Source organism: Hyaena hyaena, unplaced genomic scaffold, assembly GCF_003009895.1.
Source record: "Hyaena hyaena isolate Hyena2069 unplaced genomic scaffold, ASM300989v1 scaffold_22, whole genome shotgun sequence".
NCBI lineage: Eukaryota > Metazoa > Chordata > Mammalia > Carnivora > Hyaenidae > Hyaena > Hyaena hyaena.
In genome coordinates, this window is record NW_024080654.1 from 1,979,034 (window position 1) to 2,003,506 (window position 24,473).

At 41.7% G+C, this 24,473-nt stretch overlaps 1 protein-coding gene across 1 annotated transcript in view; it reads right to left on the reverse strand.

Annotated features, from left to right (window-relative positions):
* Window positions 1-13,554: 13,554 nt before the first annotated feature.
* FAM155A (family with sequence similarity 155 member A) overlaps window positions 13,555-24,473 on the reverse strand; it is a 640,338-nt gene continuing 629,419 nt past the window's right edge. Inside the window, exon 3 of the mRNA XM_039226691.1 lies at window positions 13,555-14,388. Coding sequence (XP_039082622.1) covers window positions 14,099-14,388 — 290 coding nt within the window. The 3' untranslated portion in view covers window positions 13,555-14,098. The remainder of the gene's footprint in view (window positions 14,389-24,473) is intronic.

Genomic DNA, 24,473 nt, shown 5'->3' on the forward strand with positions numbered 1-24,473 from the left:
ATTTTTCTGAAAATCAAGTGAATACCAGATTAAAGCATCACTTAGAAAATTAAATATTTTCTTGGGGCGCCAGGGTTGCTCAGTCAGTTGAGCATCCGACTTAGGCTCAGGTCATGATCTCACGGTTTGTGGGTTTGAGCCCCGCACCAGGCTCTGTGCTGACAGCTATCTCAGAGCCTGGAGCCTGTTTCAGATTCTGTCTCCCTCTCTGCCCCTCCCCTGCTCATGCTCTCTCTCTCTCTCTCTCTCTCAGAAATAAATAAAAACATTAAAAAATTTTTAAAAGAAAATTAAATATTTTCTTGAAAAATAGGCTTTTATGAAATTATTGGAGTTTTCCTGGGCACCCTAACATGTGTAGACATTATGAAGAATGTCCAACCTTGTCCACAAGTGGCCATTGTTCTCACTGATCTGGACACAGTGATGGATTTATAATGAGCCACTCTAATTTTATATGTCCTTTGTAAAATCACTTATTTTCTCCCTTTTGATATATTTCCTTCTGGAGAACAGTAATTTTTAGTACCAGTTTTGATAAAATGAATCCCAACCACTAAATCATTGGGTACAAAGATAACCTGACAGTTGCCAACCACAGACCCAGAAAAAACGTGAGAAGTATAGTTTCCTGTTCTCTTTAAGGCGTGTGCCTGGAGCCTTTACTAAGTAGTAAAGTTGTCAACATTGAAGATACTGTCTATTATTCATCTTGACCTTTGACCTGAACACGATGGTGCTCTACTTCAATTAGTGTCAACTGATTTTCTTTGGAGTTCCACAGCCATGTGATATGATCATACTTTTAAACAATACTGAGGCCAAACCTTCATTCTAAGACCAGAGATGTGACAAGTATAAATCGATGGGTGGAAGGAACATTCTGTAAACGCACTAACCTTGAGGACCAAAAGGCAAGAATGGAGAAATGGGAACTCTTTCCACAGACGATATCACTGCATTTCTCCTACATATTTTACAATTAAAGATGCAACTTGTAGGGCGCCTGGGGGGCTCAGTCGGTTAAGTGTCTGACTCCAGCGCAGGTCATGATCTCGCAGTTCTTGAGTTCAAGCCCCACATCAGGCTCTGTGCTGACAGCTGGAGCCTGGAGCCTGTTTCGGATTCTGTGTCTCCCTCTCTCTCTCTGCCCCTCTCTCATTCATACACTCTCTCTCTCTCCCACCCCTCAAAAATAAACATTTTAAAACATTTTTAAAAATGCAATTTGTTTTTGTTATTTAAGGCTAAAATTGAATTTTAAATAGCTTCCTTTATTGTAGTCTCTTCCCAGATGCAAGAGAGCAGCGTTATATTAAGGGTTCCGTGTGAGAAGCCGAAGCATTAGAAAAATCACACTCGAGTGCAAACACAGGTGTTCACTGCCTGTGCGACTTTGACCTGCTTCCGTGCTCTCTCTGAGCCTTGTATCTCCTCCAAACATTTAGGGTGAAAAACACCTGCTATGCGGGTTTGTTGTGAGAGCCAGAAATGAAGTGTGAAGAGTACCTGACCTTGACAGGTGCTTAAAGGAAAAGTTGTGTCTCCTTTCAGCCTTCTGTGTCCATCTAACCAGTCCGCCTGCCGTCGCTCATTTCCCCCTAGAGCTCTGGTCTCCAGAGCTTTCGTCGCTGTCATGTTTAGAAAGTGGATGTACCTTTCCCACACTGTCCCCTTCACCTGGATTGACAGTCTTAGGCGAGGCCTTGGATCCAACACACGAAGCTTGGACCTTGGAAGCAGCAACAAGAGGGGCACCCGCTGGGGGTTAAAGGAAGCAGAAGGTAGCTTCTTTGTGTGGAGCTATTTGAAAAGTTGTTTTCCTCTTTGGAGAGCAGGTAGCTTCATCCTAACTAACCTCCCTCGCATAACCATGTGTTATGCTGACGTGAGACAGTGCCCCGGATGCCTGCAACCTCTCTCTGAACCTGCATGGTTGTCCATGGCGCAAGGCCATCCCTCTTCCTGGGTTCTTTATCCGGGGAATGGCCACACTGCAAAACTGAGATTCCTTTTCAGGTCTTTTTTTTTTTTTTTTTTTTTGCCTTTCGCTTGTGTTTACCACTCACGTGCAGCTTATCAGGCCCCACTAATTCGACATCATAGTATTTCTCAGGTTCACCACCTTTTCTGTCTCATTCACTGCTGCCCTTGCTCCGACTCTCTGTTTCTCACCAAGGTTACCCTCCGCTTTCTTACTTACTTACTTCCCTCAATCTGTGCCGTACACTACTGCCCAGGAAAACATTTTAAATGCATGAAGTTCCTTACGCAGCTTAATTTTTAAAAATACTCTCTAGAGGCTTTGTCTTATGTTGAGGGTCAAACCCACACTTCTTTTTTTGTTGAAATGTTTATTTTTGAGAGAGAGAGACAGAGAGAGAGACAAGCATGAGCAAGGAAGGGGGAGAGAGAGAAACAGACAGACAGAATCCCAAGCAGGTCTCCCATTTTCAGTGCAGATCCCAGAGTGGAGCTCGATCCCATGAATTGTGAGATCATGACCTGAGCCACCGGGCACCCCTCAAATCCCAGCTTCTAAGCAGGGTTATGAGAACGGACTCTGTCTCCAACCATGAGACTCTCTTGGCATGTTTCTGTGCCCTGTACAGGGTAAAGTAAAGTAAAATAAAATAAGATAGAATAAAATAAAATAAGATAGAATAAAATAAAACAAAGTAAAATAAAATAAGATAAAATAAAATAAGATAGAATAAAATAAAATAAAATAAAAAACAGAGGAAAAGAAATCTATATACTGTCTTCTTTGAATCCTGTAAGACACATCTTTATTGCCCAAAAATTGTATTGGTGTTCGTCATAGGATTTTTAAAATACTTTTTAATGTTTATTTATTTGTGAAAGAGAGAGAGAGACAGAGACAGAGCGTAGTGGGGGAGGGGCAGAGAGAGGGAGACACAGGATCTGAAGCAGCTCCAGGGTCTGAGCTGTCAGCACAGAGCCCAACTTTGGGCTCCAACCCACTAGCGAGAGATCATGACCTGATGATCAGACGCTCAACCGCCTGAGCCACCCATGCGCCCCCACCATGACTTAAAAAAGAAATGGACCCAGTTCCCCCACATCCTGTTCTGATTTGAGCTCACTTGTCACTTCAGGGCGGTTCCCAATCAGAAGAGCTTAGTCATCAGGAATGCGAGCTGTCTGGGAGATACAGCGCTCTCTCCTCAGATGATGTGCACTGAGGGCACCGGGGACTTTGTGACAGGGGTACAAATAGTATTGTACCTGAACCTCATCCTGCTCCCTCTAATGGTACAAGAAATAAATTTTCACTTTACACTCACCTTTGAGAAAAGCTTGAGGGAGAAATAGATTGATTGGCCAAGTTCACAGGGAAAAAGAAGGAAGAAATTCAGTGTTTATCTGTTTCTATGAATGAGATCGCATGTTGATTTGATACATTAAATAAAAATTCTGCAGGATTTGACTGTTATTTGTCATTGCTCAGGGTTATAAAATTCAAGATGGATTACTCTTAAAAGAAAGAATTGCTTAACATATTTTTTTAGCCTTAGGTCTTTCAAAATATATCTGCCTTTTGAAGGAGTAGTGTTAGTATAGTTATAGTTTGCAAAGTATCCAGAGAAATACAAAATCAGTGGTGTCGTGAGATGTTGTGGGCATTGATAAAGAGGGCTGGGCTCTTGCTAAGATGCTACTTCTCCATGAAAATATAAAAATGAAAATTTCTCAATAGCTTAAAAAAGGTATGCAATAAATTTTGATTGCTGTGGAAGTTAAATTTCCATCTCAGTTGAAACATATTTTTTCCAAAATCAGATTTTGAAATAAATTTTCTATATTTTATTATAACATACGTAAATCCAAGTGTCTAACCTTGAAAAAGTCAAAGTCATTGTTTGCAAATGCATTCTTATAAGGGTATTATATTAGTGCGTTTCACATGCTCTGACAGTTCCCTTAACTCATTTTGAAAAGAATATTTCTTTGTGAGTCATTGTAATAAATTAGACCACCAAAGTTCTCACCAGAAAATTAAAGGGTTCTGGTTGCACAACCAAACTTATTCTAATAATGAAGTATTTAATATATTTCACATCGTTTAATTTCATTTTTTTCTAATAGGATCATTTAATTTTCTTTTCAAGTCTAAGAACCATAGGACAGTCCACATCGTTCAACGATGTCGTTGACTGAGACTGAGATAGCTCATTTCGAAATCCTGAAGTTGAGAGACAGAGACAGACAGGCAAAGACAGAGAAGAGAGAGAGGTAGAAATTAGAGGAGGAAAAGAGGGAAGAGATCAGAATCAAAGCAATTAAATCTACTTGTAACAACTTGTAACAACATAAGGACTTTGTTTGATAGATATGGGGCCTGACAGATGAATAAAGAGTTTAATTTCAAGTATCTTACTGAACAGAAGTATGAAATTTGAAGAGATCCAGAAAGCTATAGAAAGACATTTCCTGAAAAACTGCCTAAATTAAAAAAATACTTACATTGTTTTAAGGGGAAAGACAAACTTCAATAAAAAGAAAACTACCAAATTTTAGACTCTAATTATGCTAAAAATACCTGAGAACATTTAAAATACATTTTATTACTTATTCATCATACTGTATGTTTTTTGAATCCAAATCCTTATCTCATTGTATTGCATTTTGGAAACAGGAAAATCACATTCAATCAAAATGCTTTGGCTCAACGTGAGTTTTGCTCAGAGATGCAGCAAATGTTTTACCAAGATTTTCATCAAAATTGAACCATTACTTAAAGGCTTAGAAACAAATTTTGTTGCTGGTAGATTTCATTTGCTGATAACTTGTGTATGCCCTTTAAATTGAGGAGAAGGAGGGGTGCCTGAGTGGTTCAGTGGTTAAGCAGTTAAGCATCTGACTTTGGCTGAGGTCGCCATCTCACTGGTTTGTGGGTTCGAGCCCCACATCCAGTTCTGTGCTGACAGCTCAGAGCCAGGAGCCTATTTCAGATTCTGTGTCTCCCTCTCTTTCTGCAACACCATGCTGTCTTTCTCTCTCTCTCTCTCAGAAATAAATGAAAAAAATTAAATAAATTGAAGGGAAGGAAAAAAATAGACATGTTATTTCTGGTGTTATAATGACATTCTTGGAAATTGTCTCAGCAGAAGCCAAGGCTTTGTGGCCACATCATCACATAGTTTATCTGGACGCCATGCCACAGGACGTTGACCTCAGAAGCAAGATTGCAGCTGGACAGACCTGGTCATTTATGTCTCCTTCAATCCACGGCCGTGGTTCCCTGGTCTCCACGGATAGAGAATCATTACCTAAACTGTGCCACCCTATTTTTTCATACCATATACAGAGAGAGCCAAAAATAAAAAAAAAAATAAAAATAAGACACAAAAGAAAGAAGCTAAATGAAACACTTGAAACCTTTATATTGAACTAGATTTTTTTTTAAAGTCTCAATCAACAAACGGTCAAGCTCAGTAACGTATTTGCGTCGAGAAATTTGGCCACTTCTGTTTTGAGAGGAGTCACTTGGGTCAGCAACACAATGATGGTGAGAGAAAAAGCAAATTGGCCTGAAATGAGCAATCTAGCTGACCAGAGAAACAAGGTATAAATAAACCTTACCAGTGGCTTTTTAAAATCTTTTCAATGTGTTTAATTAGTAATACTGCAGTGACTTAAGAATTTGCAATTTAAGAAATGAAGCGACCTGGGGCGCCTGGGTGGATCAGTCAGTTAAGCATCAGCTCAGGTCAGGATCTCTAGGTTTGTGAGTTTCAGCCCCCAGGCGGGCTCTGTGCTGACAGCTCGGGGCCTGGAGCCTGCTTTGGATTCTGTGTCTTCTTCTCTCTCTGCCCCTCCCGCATCACACTCTGTTTCTCTCTCTCTCTCTCTCTCAAAACCCAAATACACATTAAAAAAATTAAAAACAAGAAATAAAGCATCCATCTAGCTGCCAGAATACTACATACTGGTAGAGAGATTTGCCTGTTTTTACTTCATTCTTAGTCTTTCCGAATTGATTGGTCTGAGTACCTCTTTCTATGTTTCTGTTTACTTAAAAGAGTCCTTGAGTGAATTTAGAAAAAAACATTAAATAATATAGACGTTAGTATAGATGTTCTTATTCTTTGATATATCACACATCATCAGTAAATCTATGAATAATTGAAATAGGGCGCTTTTAGTTGCAGTGCAAACATTCAGATGCTTATCATGATATGAAAATTGAAGTCATAGGGACGAAAAGGAAGAAAAGTACAAAGAACAGGGAACAGAGATAATAGTCTTCATTTCAGCCTTTTCCTAACATCCCCAGAGAACTTTAACTTTTGCTTGAATGTTCCCTTCTGGCACAGTCAATGAGAAATGGACACACACTGAAATCTGCTTTTTGATACAAATGCTCTTCTAGGTATCGGCATTCAGTCTGCAGCCTGAGGCAGCTGCTGCTGCAGGAGCTGGAAGCTTTCCGAGAAACACTTTCCGTATCTGCAGATCAGCAGCCTCCATCCATAGATCAATATCCACAGTCTGGTTTTCAACGACAGTTGTCAATGTGAAAGCATGTGAAGATGTCAGTTACAGTCAGAAGTAGGGAGGGGGTCAAACATGCAAATACATTAAAATGTCTCGGAGGAGGGTGAGATGTCATAGGATCCACAGAGACTAGAGTTAGTGAATTAAGAAAGGTTACTAGAAACTTAACAGAAGACCATGGGGGAAGGAAAGGGGGAAAAATAGTTACAAACAGAGAGAGAGGGAGGCAAACCATAAGAGACTCTTAAATACAGAGAACAAACTGAGGGTTGATTGGTGGGGTGATAGGGAGAGGGGAAAATGGGTGATGGGCATTGAAGAGGGCATTTGTTGGGATGAGCACTGGGTGTTCTATGAAAGCCAATTTGACAATAAATTATATTAAAATAAATATTTTAATTAATTTTTAAAAAAAAAGAAATGTATGGGGCGCCTGGGTGGCTTAGTCAGTTAAGCATCCGACTTTCTCTTAGGTCATGATCTCGCGGTTCGTGGGTTCGAGCCCCGCGTCGGGCTCTGTGCTGACTGCCAGCTCAGAGCCTGGAGCCTGTTTCAGAGTCTGTGACTCTCTCTCTCTGACCCTCCCCTGCTCTCTCTCTCTCTCTCTCTCTCTCTCCTAGAAATAAATAAAACATTAAATTAAAAAAAAATAAATAAAAAAAGAAATGTATAAAAAAAGAATCCTACTTAATCCATTTACTTAGACTATATCCAAAACTTCTCAGGCTTCCTAATTTTTTCACTGTGATTCATCCCATGGGAATCATAGTATTATTTTAAAACAGATAGATATCAATTCAGTTTAGGTATATGTTCATGCTGAATACGTTTAAATTTACTGTCGTGTTTTTGCTTTTAGAATCCAGAGGGATCAAAGATTTGTACTTAAAAAGAAAAATCCAGGAGTAGTTTAAACACCACTTTGAGACAGCATCACTATTTCCACGACCACCTTAGATCTTTTCACACTTGCACAGGGGACAACCTCTCAATTCTTATGAATTTCTTTTATTTTCTGCTGTGTTTTGCTGGAGGGAGGGGGAGGGGGAGGCATATGAAGAAACAATAGCTGATTACGTTACAACTCATTAGAGCTTACTTTTTTTTTTTTAGTTTTTATTTATTTATTTATTTTCAGAGGGAGAGGGAGAGAGAGAGCATACTCGAGGAGCACGGGAGGGCAGAGAGAGAGAGAGAGAGAGAGAGAATCCCAAGCAAGTTCCATGCTGTCAGCTAAACCCAATATGGGGCTCAATCCCACGAAACCATGAGATCATGACCTGAGCCAAAATCAAGAGTCAAACACTCAACATACTGAGCCATCCAGGTACCCCCAGAACTCACTTTAATTCTATAATACATATATAGTTTTAAAAAATGTTGAAAAGTCATCCATGGTCACTTTGCTAGATTAAAGGGGTGAACTGTGTCTAAAACATATTAAGAGAAAAACCAATGCAATCTGGCAACTCTGAAAGACTTAACTGGAACAGTGGCCATAAGCAAGCAGTGAGATTCCCTCCACCAATGAGTAATCGTAAGTGTTGCTGAGGGCACCATTTTGTTTAGACACCTTTATACCCTTTATTTCACTTATGCCTCAAGTGGTCCCACGTGTGTGACCTCATTTTCAGGATCATTGGCTTCTTTGTGCCATATGTTAAGAGGTGCCAAGCAGGTACCCAAACGGTGGCTTTGCCCCTAAGATCCTGTGCTTTCTCTTTACAGTAAAAAATGAATTTTAAAAGCACAGAATACTACCACTTCTTAGCTATGTGTTTCATTGGGCTGTCCCCTCGACCCCTTGTCCTTTACTTCAAAGCATTGACCAGAATAGCAGTACCAGGTGCACCAAAATGAAACGTGGGCAGATGTGGCTTATGACATCGGAGAGCTCTTTTTTTTTTTTTTTTTACAGTGTTTAATTCTTTAAATTTAAATCTTAGGAATTTTATAAGTATCTTAGAATTTGGAGAAAATAACTTATACCCCAAAGCATGTGTGAGACTTAAGAATCTCACCCTGCTCCAGGACCAGTGTTTGGAATTGGCTATCAGATGTGGTTGGAGCTCTAGCCTGGTGCTACTTACCTTAGTGACCTTGGATGACACAGCAGGCAGTTTATGATTTGTGATTTTAATCTGAATGTTTTGTGCCAGGTAAACACAGCGCTGAAGTGTGTCAAGAGCTAAGAACATCTATTTTTTTTTTAAATGTCTGTCTGTCTGTCTATTTATTTATTTATTGAGAGAGAGAGAGAGGACTATGAGCATAAGCAGGGAAGGGGGAGGGAGAGGGAGACAGAGAGAGAGAGAAGGAGAGAATTCCAAGCAGGCTCCATGCTGTCAGCATGAAGCTGTCTCATGAACCATGAGATTATGGTCTGAGCAGAGATCATGAGTCAGACGCTTAACCGACTGAGCCCCCACCTCCCCCGGTGCCCCAACAACTAAGAACGTCTTTCATATTTGGTTTCATGCCTTAAGTTTCATTCCAAGTCCAAGAGGATTATCTACCCATTTCATCATGATTTGGAGAATTTCTAGGCTCTGAAGCAGTTTCAAAGTTCTCCTAAATGTTGTGAAGATACTGTTTCATGTTCGATTCACTTTTTTCCCCCTTCCTCCCATTTAAAGACTTCTTAATCACCACCACTCAATACCTGCTTGTCATATCCATTGTTTTCTAAATAGCATTAATGCTTGAAAGATAGAGAAGCTCTGGTTACTTAAAAATTGTTATTCTTTCATTAATGGAGACATTTTGATAGTCTGTTTTCTACACCAAAGTAGGTATAGTTCTTAAATGAGCACACTGCTCAAGCTTCAGCAAATAAATAGGAACCATTCATTATAGTGTTATGTGCATGTTATCATGGACCAAATAATTGTGGTTAAAGTTTTACTTGTAAGCTATGTATATACATATATTATACACCTATAAAGGTAGGCTATAGCCATATAGCCTTTCTCCTTATATGTACATTTGCATGTGTGTATAATCAAACGCCTGTCTGCAGTTCTACTAGAAGTAAGATGCACCTTTCATGTCTGTGACTGAATTCTTCCACTAACCAATTTAGCTGTTACTGGGAAAGAACATGGTACTCAGACTTATCAATGTTTTAACGTTATCCGGGTATCAAATGTCATCTCTTTGGCACACGGAGCTGATTACACCATTCATTTATTTTTATTTTTTTCATATTATGAAATAAAATTCATATTATTTTATTTTTTATTTATTTTTATATTTATTTTTTTCCTGGTAAAAATAATGTTCTTATTCATTCATATAAAAATCCATGTTTATTTTCTTTTCTCCCCCCGTCCCTCCCTCCCTCCCTTCTTTTCTCTTTCTTTCTTTTCTTCCTTTCTTTCTTTCTTTCTTTCTTTCCTTCTTTCTTTTCTTCCTTCCTTCCTTCCTTCCTTCCTTCCTTCCTTTCTGTTCTTTTTCTTTCTTTCCCTCCTTCCCTCCCTCCTTTGTCTTTCTTTCTTCCTTCCTTTCTATCTTTCTTTCTTTCTCTCTCTTTCTTTCTTTCTCTCCTTCCTTCCTTGTCTTCCTTTACCCTCTTGATGCCTGCCTCCTCTTATTTTAATGACTACAGGTTCTCATACTTACTGATACCAGTTCATTGGTGAGGAGCTACATTCTTTTGTTTCTAATGATGCCACTTAAACGAACAATTTTCACTCACCATATTGTGGGAGAGGAGAATGATACTATCTTTTTAATGAAAGAACAGTCGATGTAAAGCTTCACTGAAAGCAAATGTAATAAGGAATAACACCGTGTTACTTGACATTTGGCTTTGGAGAATCAAACGCTTCCACAAGCTGGAATTTCTCTACTGCAGAAATAAAGACAGTAATAAACCCGGGGAAATCAGTTCTGCACATTTGTGGATGAAGTAGTATTTGCTTGATTTTCAATTTGCTTTCAGAAATAATTGTTCTAATGACAAAATTCATTATCCACTATGCAGTAGATATCCACCAGGAGAAAAACACAATGGTATGATGATTACAGAGGTGCCGGGTCTGAAATTTCTGTGTCAGAATTAACACATGCAAGTTGATCAAGTAGAAACACTACTTTAAATGACCCGTGAGTATGATGAGATTTGCATCTTCAGCGGCTGTTTCCTGACTCCGTGAAGGAGCCATTGCCTGTTTGGACCCATTGGCTGACCCCAGGAAAAGCCGCTTCCATTCCCTGTGTTGGTGGAAATACCACAGGGTTGTGCTTACACATTTACAGTAATAAATCCTGGGCATTGAGATGATGCTCACAGAATAAGGATAAATGTATATGGCAAGAAAAGAATTCTAGGGCGCCTGGATGGCTCAGTCGGTTAAACGTCCGACTTCGGCTCAGGTCAGGATCTCATGGTTTGGGAGTTCGAGCCCCGCATAGGCTCTGTGCTGACAGCTCAGAGCCTGGCGCCTGTTTCCGATTCTGTGTCTCCCTCTCTCTGGCCCTCCCCCGCTCATGATCTGTCTCTCTGTGTCTCAAAAATAAATAAACATTAAAAAAATTTAAAGAAAAAAGAAAATAATTCTACCGGAATGAGAGACAGCTTCCACACTGGCTGACACGTGGGAGATATCTGGTTCCCCTTCTCTCCACACCATCCTTTCCCCCAAATTATGGTTTCATGGTACAATTAGATGCTTTGCTGTTCCTCCTTGCAATTGTCTTCAGGAAGGCTTACCTGTCAGGTAAAGTAGTGCTGGGTTTTGGTCTCCCTCTTGGCCGCCATTCTCCCCAAACTAAAGTTAAACAGGGTGCAGTGCAATCTTCCAAATCCCTCTATATTTGAAAAGAATTTTAACCACTTGCAAAAGATATTAAGAGGAAATGAAACCCTGTTTGTTATGGGATACTGATTCTTTTCTTTTTTTTTTTTTTTAAAACGTTTTTCCCGGTGTCTTGAAATAGTAACTCCTCGTCAGGAGAGTGGGCAGAGCCTGCATCTGTGTTGATCTGTCATTTCCCCACAGGATGGAAAGTTCCAGGGCACAAAGAAGAGCGCGAGGAACACGGAAGACATGGACCGTGGCCTGGCCTTTGCCCAGCAGAGGGAGATGGAGGTGAGGCCACACTTGTTCCTGGCCATATATCTTAAAGCCTTTAAGGGGTCAGTTGAAAAAGAGCTCACCTACTAAATCCTTTCTTATGAGTCAGCCCCTTACTTCCGTCACCTCCCCCCCCCCCCCCCCCCCCCCCCCCCCCCCCCCCCCCCCCCCCACTTCACTGAACTCTGTGGTTCACAGCTCGATGGGCTTTAAACACGCACATTTCTCCCAACGGTTAACACTTGCAGCAACTCAATGTTCCCAAGGCTCTTCCACCCTCTTGTGGGCCCAGAAATAGCACCGTGTTTCTGTAAATTAAAATAGTGGGCCTGGTGTGCGAGCGTGTGTGCGCGTGCACGTGTGTGTACGTGTGTTGGAATTTGCATTAAAAAACCAATTTTTAAAAAAGGGACAAAAACTGGAGAATTTTTGCACTTTTAGCGGTTTTTTCTTTTGTATTTGCGCAGACCATTTTAGGATTTTCAGTCTCAACAAAACACTATTAAAACGAAGAATCTAGTAAAATATTTGTGCATGTACTGCTAAACAGTTCTAGCGATTTTATTAAGCAATACCTTTATTATTTTTTGAATATTCTTAACAGACTGGAACAAAACATCTTTTTTATTCAAAACAAAATATGCATACTGTACGCATGTCGCAGGGTTAAGTATGATGCAGAGATTAAAGTTTGTTTGAACAAAAACAAATGCCTGGGGAATTTCATAGCTATAAAGTTAATAACTAAATTTTGTTCACTACGAGGACCTTTACTATGGTTTTCCTTCGTCTCCCGGCTACACAGCAAACATCTGAAGTGCACTTCCCACGTGTAGTTAGAGAATAGGAAGGAATGTAAAGTGGTTTTTTTTTTTAAATTTATTTGTTTTGTTTGTTTGTTTTTTTAAAAACAGCCCTTATGAACTCTTCCTTCCACTGATTCTACTGTAAACTCATAAAGCCTTTTTTTTTAGAAAGCAAATTCATGTACACTCAGCAGGTGAAATGTTCCCACGGAAAGAAAAAATACAAACAGAGCGATCTGATTTCTTCTCTTTTTGTCAACTACCTAGAGCGTGTTCCAGTGACAGAGTTTTTGCACTTGAATGAAAATGGCTAACCTATTTGTTTTTTTAAACAAGTTCTTTTGTGATAATGCAGAATTGCATACACTTTATACCCGGAATAATTCGAAATCACAGGTGGGGGCAGAACTGGGGTGAAATCGTATATATTCTGTATGCTGCAGGTGTCGGAGCATCTCTGCGGTCTCCTCCGCGACCACAGAGGGGGACAAAGAAACCCAGATTCGTGTCCTCGGTCCCTCCGCGGCCCCTGCGAAGGCCGGAGCGCGCGCCCCGACTCGGCCGGGCTCGCGGCCGCCCGACCCCCGGCGGCGGCGGCAGGGACGGGGCCGCGGGGGACAGGGCCGCGGGGGACGGGGCGGGAGCCACGTAGTGCAAGGTGGTTTGCTTTGCTTTTGTTTTGTTTTCAACATAAAAATGTGTTCAGTGTCCGGTTCCGCCTACCATGGAGAGCACTTGTTTGTTCGGCTAAAAAGGACCCCCTCGTTCTGCTCCCGGCGGGGTCGCGACGGCGGCCCGGGGACCTCGGAGCGTGCGCGCCCGCACTGCGGCTGCACAGACGGAAGCAAGCGGGCGTGTCTGCTGGGGGCGGGGCCTGGGGGGACGGCCGGGGCGGGGCCTCGGGAATGGGCGGGGCGGAGAGGGGCGGGGCCCGGGGAGGGCGGGGCTGGAAACGAGAGGGGGCGGGGCGGGACAGGGAGGGGGCGTGGCTGAGGGCGGGGCTGGGATGAGGTGGAGGATGGGGATGAGAGGGGGCGGGGATGCGGTGGGAGGGGGCGGGGAAGGCAGTCGCCTCCGGAAGCGGGAGGAAAGAGTTAGGGTTTTTTTATTTTTTTTATTTTTTTTTATTTTTTGTTGTTTTCTTTTTTTTGTCTTTTTTAATTTTTTTATGATTTTTTTGTTGTTGTATTTTGCTATACCTCGAGGTCATAGCAATCATTCCGCTAATAGAAACTGACAGGACATAGAGACAGAACTATCTGATGAACACACACAGTGACTAGAAATATATATATATAGAGAGAGAGAGAGAGAGAGACAGAGAGAGAGAGAAAGAGACAGTGAAGACTCAGTTTACCTCTGAGAAACCATCCCCCAAAAATAAATCCTGTATTAACAAGTGCAAAAAAATAAACGACCAGGTAAACCCCAAATCAAAGGAAAGCAAATAAAACCTCCAAACATTAAAACACAGTGTATAAAATGGTGTGAGAAATTTAAGTCACTTTCCAGCCTTTTAGTCAATAAAAAGCTGAGTTTGTGTCCTCGTTTGGATCCAGGCCCATCTTCTTCGATTTTACCCTAAAGGCCCTGCGAGGAGCGGCTGGAGGGTAAGAGCACCCAGAGTGTCCGGGCGGCAGCGGGCGGGTGCCGGGGGCGCCCCGGGGTGCCGGGGGCGCCCCGGGGTGCCGGCTACTCCTCGCGCGCCGAGCCGTGGTCCAGCGCGGGGACGCCCCCGACGCCCAGCGCCGTGCCGTTGTGCGCCGCCGAGGCCGCGAGCACTGTGTGCAGGAGAATCAGTACCAGGACACACAGCTTGAGTCTGGGGCTGCACAGGCGGCTCGCCGAGGACGCTGCGGGGGACGTCCTGTGACGCGGGCCGCCGGTCCCCCCCGTGCCTCGGGCGGGCTTGCTGGCGCGCTGCTCTCTCCTGACATCACAGCATTCGGGGTCGTCGTTGGTTAGGAAGGTGTCGTAGAGCCCTGGAGGGTGAAGACAGCACAGGGGCCCGGTTACAAGGCGCCTCGAGCCGGGGGAGCGCGCACAGTACAGCGACGCCGCTACTTTAAGGTTCTGATCCACAGACTCCTGCGGGCACGTGCGCGGCGTGCACAGGAAGGGCACCGGCGGTGCGGTCTGGGGACGCATCGCCCGGTACTTTCAAGGCCTCACTGCGCTCTTTTTTACATTCCCGGAGCTCACACCGGGGAGGTTCTGGGGTGTGATGAATACACGGCAAGAAAGTTTCACTGGGTCCAGAACCAGAACCTGAGGTTCTGGATCAGCTTGGTGACCAAGGCCGTGCAACCATCCCTTTGCCTTAGAAGGAGTGTGACCCACTGATGCACCACGTGAAGTGACAGGGACTCCTGGCGCCGAGTGAGACCACGGGGCAATCGCAGCATCACAGCTCTGGGCACTGCCCTTCCTGGTCGCTGCCTCTCTCCACCCGGCCCGACTTAGCTTGCCTTCCTGGTCCATGGGCAGCGCCTTCTAAGCATCCAACCGGGGGCCGCTAACGTTGGATTTATTGTGTAAATACCTTACTCTTCCATTTGCTACTCTGCTGAAGAATAGCCATCTCACGCCCGGACCACCGCGGCGAGAGGCTCTCCGTTGTGGTTGTGTTTCCAACCTGGCCTGCGCATCGCCTTTCTTTCGGGGAAGGCTCGCTCACTCTGCCCCTCCAGGCCTCTCTCTCTGACCCTCCCTCCTCCCGGGATCTCTCCCCTTTCCCCTTTCCCTGCTTCCTCTATAACAACACATTGTTCTCATTTTTTAAATCGACAAATGCAGATTTTAGAAACTTTCAACGAAGGCGAAAAGGATAAAATACTGGGCTGCCTCTAATCTTTCCAATCTTGTTTCTCGCTCTATCATATATAATTTTGTTAAGTAGCTACATAACCCATTTTGTATCTTTTTTTTTTTACTTGACAGCAGCATTTTCTCGAGTGTTAGAATAACGTTTCTACACAGATTGTACTATGCTATCCTCCAGCCTGAAGCCTTAAAAACGAGGATAGAGTAGTTATGAAGAGTAAATCAAGATTTTGTATGTAAAGAGCTTGGCTTAGCGCCCAGAGTACAGAAGTATGACAAATTTTGGCTACTATTAATAACAATAGCTATTAGTAGGTTCAGAACACAAGATACCTTTACAACTTCTCAAGCAGCTTTTCTGGACTTTTCCCCATCAACTCATCAACTTTACTCTCATCTATCTTCAAGTTCAGCTCTCCTGACATTGCCTGTGTGAAGTCTATACTATCTCCTGGGCTGCTAGCGTATTCTGTGGAACTCTTCAATTGTTATCTGTCCTTTTCACTGAACTGCTAATTTTCTGTCAATTTCCTTTCTCACCTGTCGCCCTCAAAGCAAGAACTATGTATTTCGGCTATGTGTTCCCACTATGTAATAGAATGCCTGAACAAAACAGATACTTAACAAGCATTTATTACACGAATAAACTCAATATATATTTGTTTAATAAAAATCTATTAAATAAGATATTATACACTGCAATCTTCAGTTTCTTTTAAAGAAATGACCAAGATAGCCTTATAATGATGCTTACAATATTCATTTCTTCTTAGGCATTCAAAGGTAAACTTCACCTTCTCCTAGATAGAATACGGAAAAAAAACTGAATTAATGAGGTCTGCAGCTCCGACATTTTTACTGTATGATATTTTCTTTTTTCAAATAAGATACCTCACTAGTAGACTAATCATTTATTGAAGTATACATTTTCCAGAATTATATTCTACAAAAGAGAGAATTTATAGTTAAGATTACAAGAATAGAAATCTAACGTTCATTTAGATCAACATTTTAGAAAGTTAATAGTGAGAATATATTTGACAATTTCATCCAAATAAGAAGCTCTTCCAAATGTGTTCAGAAGCTAGTTTACTGATTTATAACTAAAGTCATTTCAGAAAGAATAAGGCAGTTTATTTAGGCCAATAAATGTACTATTCTGTCTGATAAAATCCATACTTTCTTTTCCCCTTGTCCATCCTTTTAATAGATTTTTTTCAGAGTTACACATGCAAATATGTTAATGATCAAATAATTCCACAAGATATTTTTTAAAATTCCTCCACCTCCCCCAGCCCCAATTTCTCCCCCTCGGAGGCAAATACTTGAATCTCTTTCTGCTGTTTCTGTATTTAGCTACATTTCTGGAAATAATCTGTTTTACGCTTTTCTTGATTTTTCACTTTTTATCTTTATAGACCTCCTCCTAGGACACGGGAAGACAAAATACTCATTTTTCAGCCCATATGCACCCCCACTCCTGCATGGCCGTAAGTTCACAGTTCCCTGTATTAAGATGTTGTCAAAACAATTCTTAGACCATGCAGTCAACTTGTGATCTCCCTCCCTCACCACTCAGGTCTTCCTAGAGCTGATCACTATCTAACGGCTTCCTATGTACTCATGACTTCAACGCCAAGTACCTCCCAGTCGTTTCAGCAGAATGGAGATGTCTATCAGCTTTATCTCCTGGAGTCTATCATGATCTGGGCCTATTGCTTTTCTGCTTGGCAAACAGCTACCAACTTGACAGCCCCTTCCCACAGGGACACCTGCGACTTCCCTCCGGTGGCTTTCCTATTGAGGAATAGCCTATATGTCCTTTCTGGGTTTGGCGGACCAAGGTATCTAGTATCTTCATAAGCAAAAGCTCATGGGAGCAAATTTCTGAGATGCTGCATGCCTAAAAATGCATTTATTCTACTTCATATTTAATTTGTTTGGCTGAGCATGGAATTCTAGTTTGGAAATTCTTATCCTTCAGATTTCTTTCTGTGCATGACGCTCATCTTCAGTTGTTGGGCTTCTGGGCCCTGCCCTTTAATTTTACTTTATTTTTTAATGATTATTTATTTTTGAGAGAGAGAGAGAGAGGCAGAGAGAGGGAGGGAGACAGAGGATCCCATGCAGGCTCTTCACACTCAGTGCAGAGCCCGCTGTGGGGCTCGAACTCACAAACTATGAGATCATGCCCTGAGCCAAAGTCAGATGCTTAAGTCAGACAGCTTAACCGACTGAGCCACCCCTGGGGCCTGCTTTTTAACTCTCTTATCTCATCTCTTCTACTTTATGCCACTTCATCTCTTTGCTCTACTTTCTGGAGGATTTGGGGAGTTTTATTGTGTAATGATTTTATGGAAGTTTTTTTTTCTTATCACATTTTAATTTCCAAGAGCTCTTTCATGTACTCCGAATGTTGTTGCTGTTGTTTTGAACTGACCGTTCTCATTTCACGGTGGCAATATATTCTTTTGTCGTGGGGATATTTGCCGAGCTTTTATTTGTCATGTTTTATTTGCTCCCTGCATGGGCCCTGTTTTCTTCAAGTCATTTTTTTCTTCTTGGTTAGTGCATCTCTTACTTTTCACACGATAAGCCTGTGCATTCTTGACTGAATGTCTGTAGTAGAAATTACTACAATGGGGCACGTAAGCAAGGCTGCGAGTGGCCTGGGAAGGGGGCCTGCCCGAACGCTTTAGATGGAGAAACACGCACATTTCCTTGGATCAGACTTCCCAGGAAACGTGCAGCTTATCTGTCTGGGAGAGCGAAGGCCGTGCTCCCAGGTTCCTGAGAACCAAATGGGAGAAGAGAGCTGCAGGTGGGGAAGTCTCCATCCAATGTGTACAGGTTCATCTAACCCTTACTTTGGCTCCCCCAGCCTACCTCCACCTGGTGGGGCCCAGCCCAGCAGCTTTCTCCAACCGTCTCCAAAAAATAGTCCTCCCCGCATAAAAAAATCCGCAGATGCCTTTCTCTGGGATTGAGGGCGGGAAACAGCTGGCATGGGCTGTGGAGATCTGACGGCTTCTAAGCAGATTTCCACCTTCCACACGGCTGTCACCTGCCTGCCCTGGTCTCTGCCTGGAGGGCCTGGGATGTGAACCTGGCTCATGTTCTGGGTTTCAACAAACCCTTTACCGTGCACCGATTTTTCTTCTAGAGGTTTTGGATCATTTAAGAATGATCCTTATCCATTCTTCCATCCTTTCTGATTTATGCCTAAAACCAATTTCTTTTCTGTTGGGTCTGCCTGGAAAACATCACTGTACATTTTCTCTGTCTCATTCGGCTCTGCTCCGTCTCTGATTCATTCCCCCAGCTAGGAAGAATACAGGCAGGTGGATCCGGCCTCAGTCTCTCCCCAGAAACAGACTCTCGGCCTTCGAGCATCTGGGCATCTGTGATGGGCCATTCCAGCTCCAGGTACTGTCCCTCCGCCCGATCCTCCTTCCCTGACCCCCTGGCGGGTGCACTTCCCGGGTGAACCACCTGCTCGCAGACAGGCTTCCTGGGAAACCGATGGCTAGCGGCTGGGTCTTCCTCACACTCAGGGGACTACCGGGACTTATTCCCACACGAAAAGAAATCACTTCTCACGCAATAATTTCATTGTATAAATATATAAGTGACTGGGGTTATAAAAGGAAAAAAAGGGAAATTTTCAGTGAATGAAATGTTCTGATACATTTTGTTTACAAAATACTCTATTTGAAATCTCTAATGAATCACTAGCTGCCATTTGACATTAAATAATAGTAGTAATAGTAATAATAGCAAGTATTATTCTATCTTATAGTATCAACCTCATGGAGTCTTTTTGAGAATTAAATAATATACATAAGCTGCTTAGAATGGTGCCTGCAGATAGTCAAATCTCACATAATAATTATTGCTATTGTTATGTTGGGACAAAGAATAGAATCAGAATTTATTATGAGAGGGTGCCTGGGTGGCTCAGATGGTTAAACTTCCAACTTTGGTTTAGGACATGATCTTGTGGTTTGTGGGTTCAGTGCCAACATCGGGCTCTGTGCTGACAGCTCAGAGCCTGGCGCCTGCTTTGGATTCTGTCTCCCTCTCTCTCTGCCCCTCTTCTGCTTGCGCATGCGCGCGCTCTCTCTCTCAAAACTAAATAAATATTTAAAAATTTTAAAAAGAGATTTAAAAAAGAATTTATCATGAGGAAAGGCTTTAAAAAACATCCAATTCAAATTCTTTTTCTGTTTTAAATTGGTCTGAACCACTCATGGAAGAATATTGTTTTTAATAGTTCAAAACAATTATTGTGATCATTATAAATATTATCTAAGTACAAGAAAGGCAAATATGCTAAGGAAATCATTAAAATAAACACATGATCATATTTAAATATAATCCTTCATTATCTCAGTAATTTACCTTTTACTGTCTTTAAGTCCAGAAGTACAGGACTAATTTTTTTTGCATACCTGAACAAGTAATATGCTTAATATCTTTCTGAATGCAAAAGTTTAAAAAACAGTAGAGTAAAAAGAAGGGGGAAAATCACCCCAAATCTGACTTCATTAAGATGAAAGAAGAAACAAGAAGAAACTGCTGGAATTTGTTTTCCCAACTTTTTTATTCATACAGATGCATATATTCGCGCATAAGTGAGTATGTAATTTACAGATTTCACATGTGAATAAAATACTGTTCAGCATGTGTGAATGCACATTGTTAATCTTTATTTGATTTGTAGGAGTAATTTTGAATTTTGTGTGTACATTACTAAGTGAGATTACATATGTAATATACATGCAATAAACATGCATAGTCAGTATACATAATTACAGAGTTTTAGAAACTCTAGAACAATTTATGTGCCTTGAAATCTATAAAACCCTCTGGATGCAAGTGTTTTCTTTAAGGTAATTTGCATAATTTTACAGTTTCTTTTATGGCTATCAATCTGTCAGGCTTGTCTTTTGTCAAGTCTGATCATTCATATTTCTCTAAAAATAGCTTGTTTTATTGATAGTTTTACATTTATTAATATAGAATTGTACATATTTTAAGATGAGGCTTCTATATTTTCTTCTTTATTGTTAATAATTTATTTCACCTTTTTTTGTCCCTGAAAAGACTTGGAAGTTTTTTTGCTCACTTTCCTTTGCATGATCAGAGATACAGATCTTAAAATGGATAGGTTCTGATATTTATTCTGCTTGTTAATGCATCAATTTCTTAATTATGTTAATTCTTCTTCCTTTGTTTCATTTTCTTTTATTATTCATCTTCTAACCATATTGAATTGAATGCTACTTTACTCATTTAAATTCATGTTTTCCCTTAATAAGTTATTACTCTAAATTTTCTTCTGAGAATAGCTTTAGCCGATTGTTTTAGGTTTTAATAGGCAGTGATTTTACATATTCTGTAGTTGTAAGGTACATTTCCTTTTCTATCTATGTGATTTAAAAGAGTGTTTTATGGCTTTTTAAAAATGTCAGTTGATACCTTTTCAAAACTATTTTTGTCACCAATTTCAAGTTTTATTTACCTTGATTTCAGGAATGTGGGCTTTAAAAAAGTTCATTTTCTCAAGGATCCTGGGTGGCTCAGATGGTTAATCATCAGATTCTTGATTTCCATTCAGATTATGAAGCACAGGTTCCTGAGATCCAGCCCAGCCTCAGGCTGTGTGCTGACAGTGTGGAGCCTGCTTGCGATTCCCTCCTTCCCTCCATCTCTCTCTCTCTCTCTCTCTCTCTCTGTCCCTCCCCTTCACTATTGTGCACTTTTTCTCCCTCTCTCTCAAAATAAATAAATATACTTTAAAAATTGATTTTCTCTAATTGTTTTCCTTGTGGGTTTTTTTTGTGTTATGTAAACCTATTATCTTGCTATTTTCACAAATGTTAATATTGTTAACAATACTTAGTTTCTCTGTTTATATATTTTTGCCTATTCAGAATGCCATCAACTGAGAAATGTGTCTTCTGCAATTATTTCTAATGATTTTGCTTTTTACATTTGGCTATTATATCAGCAGGTACAGAAAATTCATAAATGTTCACATTTTTAACTAGATATTTACTATAAATCAAGAAAACAAGACACTCTTTGTTCTTACAAAGTATATTTGTTTGTTTGTCTTTGGTGAAGATTTGTTGTTTTTATTCCTCTTGTGGTAGTGAGCATATTTTGTCTGGTATTAATGTAAACCCCATGCATATTAGCATACATGCAGATATATCATCCGATATATCTTTGTCCATTATTTTAATTTTTCTTTGTCTCTTTATATTTTCACTCTACTGTGTTCTACATGTAAGTTTCACAATGATTGAAAAGGAGAGTTTAATCCATTTACATTTATTGTCGGATCTGCACTGCTTGGTCTTGCTTTCATGATCATATAATAACATTTCCAAACATTTAAAATTGTTTCTTTACCACTTCCTTTGCTTTCTATCATTTTCCGTGTGAGCATATTCAAATGCTATTTTTTCATAATTCGTTAAGTGCTTGCTGTTATTAATTCTACTAGAACTTAGCTTTTAGAAAACCATACATACTTGAACTTAGAATTGCCTAATTACCAGGATCACTGATAAGGAGGTTAACAAAATTTTGTTTCTTCCATCTCCTCATTCTGTATCAATTTTTGGCTACCATCAGATGTCTTAAACTCCGTTATTGTCAAATTACTCATATTTTATATCTTCTCACCTAGTTATTATTATTTAAAACATTTTAAAAACATTTTAAAAATACTTATTTATTTTTGAGGGAGGGGGGAGGGCCAGAGAGAGAGGAAGACACAGAATGGGAAGCAGCTCCAGGCTCTGAGCTGCCAGCACAGCGCCCGATGCGGGGCTGGAACCCATGAACAATGAGATCGTGACCTGAGCCGAAGTCGGACGCTCAACCAACTGAGAACGCAGTCCCCCGCTCACGCAGTAATTATTAATAATATTTGCATATTGCTTTATATTTATCTTATTCAGGGATTAATGTGGTTGCAATTTGGAGAAACCCAGAGGAGCTAATTTGGGTGAAAAAAAAAAAAAAAACAAAAAGCACAAGAACAGGTGGTGGGAGCAATACTGGAAACAGTCAAGCCGGTTTCATGACCCGCAAGGCCAGGAGCACACCTGGCAACGTGAAGGACGAACCGCTGGGGTGCGTGGGCGTCAGAGAGGGCCGGCCTGCGCCCAGCGGAGGTGAGCACGGTCGCCTGGATCCCTGGGCCTCCGGGCCGACACCGCCCTCGGCAGGAGGTGGACACAGGGACTCCAGCATTCTGCTCTCTCGGTTCAGTGCCATCGGGAGTGGCAGAGATGGGGGTTCTGCTGACCCCGGGGGAGGAAAGTCCACGGGACTTGTTTCTCTCACGCGCGGGGGCCCAGCCAGCCACACACTGGAGAGAGGTTCCCGCAGAGCAGACCCAGCCCTGGTCGCCGGCCCACTCTTCTCGAAAGACAAATACGACATCAGCGGTCAAATGCGTATTGTCCCCTGAGGCCTGTAGGATGTTGCCTTCATTCTCAGAACTCAGGAATGTTAATCTAATTTCTGTAATTTTGCCAGAATGGGGAGAATCACTTTCACCTGCCCATAGGAGTGTCCTGAAACTCAGGAAAGATATTTCCTATCATTTCTTTCCTCGGTTTTATGTTTTGTATGTTTTCAACTTATCACATTCCCTCTCCATTTCGATACTCCTGGTCTTCACTTTGGACCTGGACCCTATGTTCTTTATGTTTCTCTCTCCTTTTGTTGATTCCGATTTCTAGATGGTTGATGCTATCAGTCTAGCATGTATTTGCAAATTTTCTTTGTTGCCCTGCAATATTTTCTTCGTAAAATCTAAGCCCAGTATTATGGTTGCCTGCTTCCCGGCCAAATTCCCTTCCCACTCTTCTCCTCTCGTTTTAAAGTTTCTATGTGTTCTTGAGTTTTATTGAGGGGATGCTGTCTAAAATTACCCTGGAGTACTTTTTCTCCAATATGTGCTAGATCATTCTGCTTCTCAACTTCCTGCTTTCATGTAAAGCATATTTTATTAGATTCCATATTTCGTCTCCTGTGTGTTAAAGGTTGAACTAAGTTCCCCGCAGAGATATTAAAGATCTAGAACCTAGTACCACAGAATGTGACCTGATTCGGAGAGAGGATCCTCAGAGGCTTAATCAAGATGAGGTCATTACAGGATATCTAATCCAATGTGATCTGTGTCCATATATTAAAAACGAAAAGAAAAAGGAAATTGGACACAGAGACAGACATGGACAGAGGGAACACTGTGAACAGACACAGGGAGAAGGTCAGATGGAGAAATGATGTACCTGCGAGCCAAGGAATAGCAAAGTCACCGAAAACCCCCCAGGAACTAGGTGGCAGTGTGGACACTCCCTCACATCCCTCAGGAGGAATCAATCCTCCCAACACCTTGGCCTCAGATGCCTAGCCTCCAAAATTGTGACACATCTTTCTTACAACAGCCCTAGGAAGTAATATTCTGTGTATTTCTCTTTGAACAGTGATGTGTAAAAACAGCTCAAGTGACTTTATTGCTTACTTGGTTTGCCATTTCAACCCTCCGCCACCGCCACCCCCACCAAGGATGGTGTTCGAAGGGCAGTTAGGGATCCAGCCCTCTGGCTAAGCCCTCCCCAAGTTAGTTTTGTTCACCTGAATCTTCTCTGCATAGTAGTACGATACCCGTGTGACTCCCACCTCTGCTGCTGCCTCTCTGTGCTGCATTGGAGAGAAGCCTGTGCCTTGCTCCGGAGACCCAGCATGGCTGTCAAGAATGTTTCTGGTCGGCCAGCCCTGGCCTCAGGAAGTCCGGGACAATGCTTGCCAGCTCTCTCTCAACTTGCCCTTATCCGAAAACCATTTTCCTCCAAGCGAGGACTTGTGGAGTCACAGGTCTTGAACTTTCCCCTGAGGTGAAGAATTGCAGGGACACCCCAGTGTGCTCTGATGTGATCCCATTTCCATTCCTCTTGAAGAGATGACTCAGTTTCTCGCATGTGGATGGGCCCTTTCTGATGGCCTAGAGTTCTCATGTTCCCTTGGTTATTTTACTGGACTCAGAAGCAGGACAGTAGGATGCTTCTGTTTACTTGGCCACTTACTGTCTCCTCTTCCCACCCCGTCCCCTTAATAGGAATTGTTAATAAGAACTCCTTAATAGGAATTGTTAATAAGAACTCCTTAATAGGAATTGTTAATAAGAACTCCTTAATAGGAATTGTTAAAGGTACCAGGG